Here is a 6,629-nt window from a genome sequence, read left to right on the forward strand (position 1 = left end):
AACTAAAACAACGTCTTTTTTTATTTTACTTAAGAATGTGCGAGTTATGTCAACATTGTTTGCTTTCTGACGCTCACGTAGGCAGATTTTTAACGGTCCCCATTCACAAAATTTTGATTGAAGGTAAATATGTCATACCACTACAAATTTTGGATTTGTGATATCATAGAAATTTTTTTGGGGTAATTGTGTCACAGTGAGCATAGTTTAGGGTTTTTGATGGCTTTTTTTATTTGCTAAAATTTTTTATTTCTCCCTTTTGGTAAGAGAAACTAATATTACTGCATTAAATATTTGTATGATACATGTCGTCAAAAGACGAATCTGCATTATCAATTAAATGTAGGTGGTACATCCCTTGCATGGATCGTCAATGGGGCCACTTTCTGCCCCCATTGACTTATTTTTTTGGCTCAGTTAGGGTGTGCTTAGTAAAATTTCTATTTAAAAATAGTTTTCTTTTAATCTCTATTTTCTGGATAAATTTTTGAGCAGAAGAATGCGTTTGGTAATTGTATAGAATTTCTATTCCCGGAAGATAAAGAACATAAATGTGTTTGGTACGACTCAAAAAATTTTTAGTCCCAATTTTATTTTTTTTCATTTTAACTATAAAAATGTTAGTGGAGATTTAACATTTCATGTTTGGATAAAACTGGACTTTTGTAACGATTTAATTGATCAAAATATTCTAAGATGACCTTAGAAAATCCAATATAATAGTTAGTTAAAGATTTTTTTTTTTTTTTTTGGTCGGAAGATATATGATATTACTCATTAAGTAGGGAAAAGAGTACAACCCGCTAACAGGGCTTCATTACAAATCAGATCTAACAAAAATGGAGGAGGTGAAGAGGCCCAATTTGCAGAGAGGGAACCTCGACCGTGGGCTTTCGCAGCCCAGTCAGCTAGGGCATTTGTTGATCGTCTGCAGTGCTGCACTTTCACATTCGAAAAAGAGGGCAAAATCGCTTCGCACTTGGAAAGAAGAGCACGGCATTCCCACGGTGGAAGGCGCTCGTGATTGATTGCTTCAACCATAATGAGGCAGTCGGTTTCAATAATCAGGTCAAAGTGATGCTTTCCTTGTTGAAGAAGATCTTTTAGCGTATATAAAAAAGCTTGAATCTCCGTCGCAAGTGCAGAAGTGGCTGGAACGCTGTTGGTGAAGCCTCCGAGCAGATTGCCCTTATGATCCCGTATGACGCTGGAGATCGCACCCAAATTTTCTGCAATAGGAAAGGCACCATCTATATTCACTTTGATCGTACCCTGCATCGGTGGGAGCCAGGGAGTATTAGGGTTCGGCGATTTGTTGCCTCTTTTCAGTTGCTGCTGTAGATGCGGATTCTGAACTGTAATATGCAGGTGAGCGAGAGCCAAAGCGGAATCAACAAGCTGGTCTGGCTTCGTGAATTGATGGCGGAAGATAACATGATTTCTGGCCTTCCAGATCTGCCACAAGAGAGCTGCGATGGTCTCAAAATCCGGTACGTTACCTATCTGTTGTGATATATCTGCAAGCCAAGCATCAATACGATGTGTTGCATAATCTGTTACATTAACTTGCACAATAGGATGGCTCCATATCTGTTGTGTCCAAGGGCAATGTAAAAATAAATGTTCGACTGTTTCAGGGGAGCGGGTAGAACAAAGAATACAACAAGGATCATTGATGATCCGGCGACAGAACAGATTAGACTTGGTAGGAATCGCATTTTGACTAATAGACCAGAGGAAGATACGGATTTTAGGAGCTGTCTTAGTTTTCCAAATTTGCTTCCAAAGATGAGTGGGTGTAATATAAGATGAGGACGGGCGAGAAACTAACTGTGTAGCCCCTGATTTCTGTATGATATGATAAGCACTCTTTACTGTATATTGTCCATCAACATTTGTTGTCCATACAAGTCTATCTTCAGTAGATGCTGGCCATAATTTAATTTCCAGAATTCTTTAACAATAGGCTCATCAAATGTACTGTTAAGAAGCTGGATGTTCCATGCATTTTGTTCTGTATTTATGAAACCTGCAACTATTGTCGGTTCCTCTCTGTTAGATGGTCCACACAGGATTCCCATAGGTAGCCATTTGTCTTGTCTAACATTAATGTTCTGTCCATTTCCGACTGACCAACACAACTTAGGAAGAATTGAATCACGTCCCATTAGAAGACTTCGCCAGCCCCAAGATGGTCGGGATCCCTGTTCAGCATGCCAAAAATCTGTAGATGGAAAATATAAGGCTTTGAAAAATTTGCACCACAAAGATAAAGGATGTTGAAACATTCTCCAGGCCTACCTTTCCAAAAGAGCTTTATTAAAAGATAATAAGTCTCGAAAACCAAACCCCCCTGTACTTTTCCTCTCTTTTAGAATATCCCAGGACTTCCAGTGAATTCCAGCTCTATTACTAGTGTGTTGCCACCAAAACTTGGCGATTTTCTGTTCAACAGACTTACATATAGAGGTAGGAATCTTAAATATGGACATCACATACTGAGGTATAGCTTGAATCACAGATTTCAATAAAACCTCCTTCCCTCCTTTGGAAATCAATTGTTCTTTCCACCCTGCCAATTTAGCATTCACTTGTGTATGAATCCAAGCAAACATATCTCTCTTTGAGGATCCCCAGTCTGAGGGAATGCCTAGATAATTTCCGGTTTTGTCAAGGATTGGAACTCTTAGTTCTCCGGCCATATTTAACTTGAGAGACATAGGGCAGTTTTTGCTAACAAACAGACCTGATTTGTTTCGATTTATCTGCTGTCCTGTTGCAATGCAGTACTCATTTAAAATGCTAGCCAAGTTTTGACATTCCTGAGTTTTACCATCTAGAAAAAAGATCGCATCATCAGCAAAGAACAGATGGGATAAAACAGACACCACCTGTTAAGTTTCAGTCCTCGTAGATGACCCATAGTAATAGCTTTCTGGATAAGATTGGACAGCATGTTAGCCACGAGTATAAATAAGTAGGGTGAAAGAGGATCTCCCTGCCTAATTCCCCTGGTTGGTTTGAAGTAAGGTAGATCTTCGCCGTTGAGTTTGACACTAAGAGAGGTAGTTTTAACACATTGCATCAACCATAACACCCATCGATCATGAAAACCAATCTGGCGCAAATAGTCTTCTAAGAAGTCCCACTCAACCTTATCATAGGCTTTCTGCATATCCAGCTTTAGGAGCGCCTGAAATTTCTTCTTTCTCTGTCGAATTCTAAATTGATGTAAGACCTCTTGAACTATCATAATGTTGTCCTGTATTTGTCTACCTGACACAAAAGCACTCTGTTCTGTGGCAATCAAATCTGGTAGACAGCACTTTAATCGATTTGCTAGGACTTTGGAAATAATCTTGTATAGAAAATTACATAAACTGATGGGGCGAAATTGATCTAACCTCTCTGGATTCGGTACTTTAGGAATCAGACATATAGAAGTTCTGTTAATGTCTGCAGGCAACACACCAGTAATGAAAATTTTTTGCACTGTAGTAAAAACATCATCCTGAATTATATCCCAATGACTATGATAAAAGAGGCCGTGAAAACCGTCAGGTCCTGGAGCTTTGGTTGATCCCAATTGGAAAGTAGCTAGCTGGACTTCCTCTCGTGTTACTTTAGTGATTAAATGATTGTTCATTACCACTGTCACTATCTTTGGACATTTCATTAAAGTAGGGCCATAGTCTCGGTGACCAGCAGTAGAATAGAGGTTCTGAAAATAACAATTAGTCATGCGCCTCACCTGACCTGGGTCCCGAATCCAATCCTCGTTTACATCTTTGAGCATGCTAATTTTGTTTCTCTTCCTTCGTTGAATTGTAGTAGCATGAAAAAATTTCGTATTTCTATCCCCCCCCCCCCTCAACCAGTTGATACGAGATCGCATTGCCCAGTAGTGTTCTTCCTGTACCCATATTTTCTGAATCTGTTCCTTCAACGATTTAACTCGAATGGTATTATAATTGCAAGCAGGTTGATTAATATGGTACTGGAGTTGCTGCTTTAAAAGATCTATTTGGTGATGACCAGCCGTAAACTTCCTTCTACTCCACTGAGACAAAGCTGTAGTTGTCATCTGCAATTTTTTGGAAATGCTGAAGGGGTGACATAGGGCTGATGACCATACGTCTGAGACCACCCGGTGGCATTCATCATCTTGAAGCCAAAAAGATTCAAAGGTGAACCGCTTCTTCCGCCTGTTTTGTTTAACTTCAGTAGTTAAAAGTAGTGGACAATGATCAGATCCTATAGCAGGTAAAGCGTAAACTTCTGCTTCCGGATAGGTTAATCGCCATCCCATTGTGCATACAGCTCTGTCTATTCGCTCCTTAACAGCTTCCTCACCACTTCTATTGTTCACCCAAGTGTAGGCACAGCCCTTGGTGTCAAGATCCATCAAAGCGCAGTCATTTAATAAATCTCTAAAAGATTGTAAACGATGTTGCTGAGGTAAGCGTTTTCCCACCTTCTCCCAGTGATTCAAAATTTCATTAAAATCCCCGATACACACCCAAGGTAGGGTATGTAGATGACTAAGATGACGCAAAGTTGATGGATGGCTGGAAATAGCACAAAAAGTCCCATTTATTTATACCTTGTAATATGAGAAGGTTGATAATAAATCTATGTGCGTTACAATAAACAATTGCATAGATCTTTTGAGCTTTTTTGGTTTCAAGAAAAAGAGCAAAGTTGCTTGGTAGGATGAGCAATGACGAAACAATTGAGGGTGGAGGTGGTCATAAAGTTGATGCATTTATCTGTACAAACTCATCAAACCTTCAAGCAAATAACATCGGAATTCTATGGATCATAGGGTTATTCAATTGTTATGAACACAAGACAAATGGTAATGCAAATGACTTATTCAGAGCCATCTAATTTTCAATTAAAACATAATTGTAGATGATTTTAAATGATGTCTCCAATAGAATCTTAAGGGAAGTCACCAAGTTTTTGCAACCTAGCATTATCTTTAAAAGAAAACAACATTAAAAAATCCATATAGTAAAGCGCTAAAATCTTGTTCAATTTTAAATCTAATTTTCATCAAAAGATTTTTACATTTTTGTGCTAAACTAATTATAAAATAGAATTAACATTAAAGTTTAGTAAAACTACTCAAAATCTAATTTCTAATTTTTTCCTAAATTTCTGATTTTTTAAATTTTTATTTAATTTTTGATTCCAAAAATGGGGACTCGATTGAGTTAGGAGACAGACCTTGTATCGATTGTATAAAGACGAGCATTAGATTATGTTGAGCTTGCTTTTTCTAAAATGACCTTATTTGTATTTTTATTTCCAGGAACAAAGAATTAGGATTTTTCATCTTCTTGTTTTTGTTCCAAATCTATTCCCTATTCCCTAGCTACATTAGTCTATTTCTATTTCTTGGCCATTGATATGTTCCTGGAAATAGAAAAATTAACTAACGTTATCAACTAGATTTTTGTTCTTTTTCTATTTCGGAAAATAAAAGAACAAAAAAATAGATGAATATAATGGTTACCAAATAGAGCCTTGTTGTGTAATCCTTGTAAGTAATTTCTTTTTTTTTTTCCTTGTTAATTAAATCCTAACTAATTAAAATCATGTATTGATGCATCCACTGTCAAATCAGGCGAGCTCTTTCCCTGCCCGTAATGCCCTGGGTTATATTCCTGCAACGAGCCATTGACTTATTGGATTTACGCTAAACGCATGGTATTATACGGCGCATTAAATTTCTTTTTGAATTTAGACTAGCGGTTCTAGATGTATTCACGTGAGTACATGAGGTTTGAAAAATTAGCTCATTGAAATGTGGTGCATTATGTTCGATCGGCCATATTCAGTCGACCTTCATGCTAGATCGGAATTGTTAAGAATACGAAGCTATAGTTCTGATTATAACCGCAGGGTGAACATAGCTGCATACATCGACGCGCCTGGTTTGACATCCATCAGGATTCGCATCTTTGGATTAGTGCCTATGTCCATGATGGTGTTAATTCTCTATGTATCTGACGAGTGTGCCATGTCTAATGCCGTTCGAGGTGGACTATCACTACCCAAAATATCCAAAATACTTTGACCTCGGCAATTGAAATGTCTCAGTCTAAATCCTGGAGGTGCTGTACATAATTCAGTCTTCCTTTTCGAATATCTTCATTCCTCCTCCTGTACAGATTCCAGTTTCTCAATAATGCTAACCAAGTTAACTTTATCATCACAGCCTTTATATCAAATATGGGCTCGCTGCCTTTATGGCAATTCTTGTTGGAAATCAGAGTTCTTTTGAGGCAGACATTTTTTTTTTTTGGGTTTGATACAGCACCATCTCTCCATTTCTAACACGAAAAGGCTCTGTCATCCTTTTTCCACGTTAATATCGACATGGCACTACCTAGTACCCAGTAAGATATACTATTTATTTTTTTCTCGAGGAGATTTGAATTGAGGAATGCATGCCTGAGTCCGGTGACCCAGATAAATTATGTCAATGGGGGCACAACTTAACGTTCACCGCATTCAGTCTTAGAAGTAACATTATATAGATTTAAGATACAAAAGAAGAGAGGGGTTTAACAAAATCAATCAAATTGTAATAAGCTAAAGGTTGCCCTAAATTGAAGAGA

General features: G+C 37.8%; 1 protein-coding gene across 1 annotated transcript; it reads right to left on the minus strand.

The window, feature by feature from the left end:
* Positions 1–777: 777 nt before the first annotated feature.
* LOC120287446 lies at positions 778–4,405 on the minus strand. The gene is made up of 2 exons (XM_039300247.1): positions 4,136–4,405; positions 778–1,590 (listed from the first exon to the last, which is right to left on the minus strand). Exons 1-2 carry the CDS (start codon positions 4,403–4,405, stop codon positions 778–780), a joined length of 1,083 nt encoding a protein of 360 aa, XP_039156181.1.
* Between the last annotated feature and the right edge of the window lie 2,224 nt (positions 4,406–6,629).

The sequence above is a fragment of the Eucalyptus grandis genome, chromosome 8 (genome assembly GCF_016545825.1).
Source record: "Eucalyptus grandis isolate ANBG69807.140 chromosome 8, ASM1654582v1, whole genome shotgun sequence".
NCBI classification, from domain to species: domain Eukaryota; kingdom Viridiplantae; phylum Streptophyta; class Magnoliopsida; order Myrtales; family Myrtaceae; genus Eucalyptus; species Eucalyptus grandis.

Excerpts from the sequence above, each read along its gene's own strand:
- LOC120287446 (XM_039300247.1), bottom strand. The coding sequence starts at position 4,405 with ATGGATCTTGACACCAAGGGCTGTGCCTACACTTGGGTGAACAATAGA. Across the intron at positions 1,591-4,135 it reads GCCACCGGGTGGTCTCAGAC|ATATGGAGCCATCCTATTGT; the intron begins GTATGGTCATCA and ends TGGACACAACAG.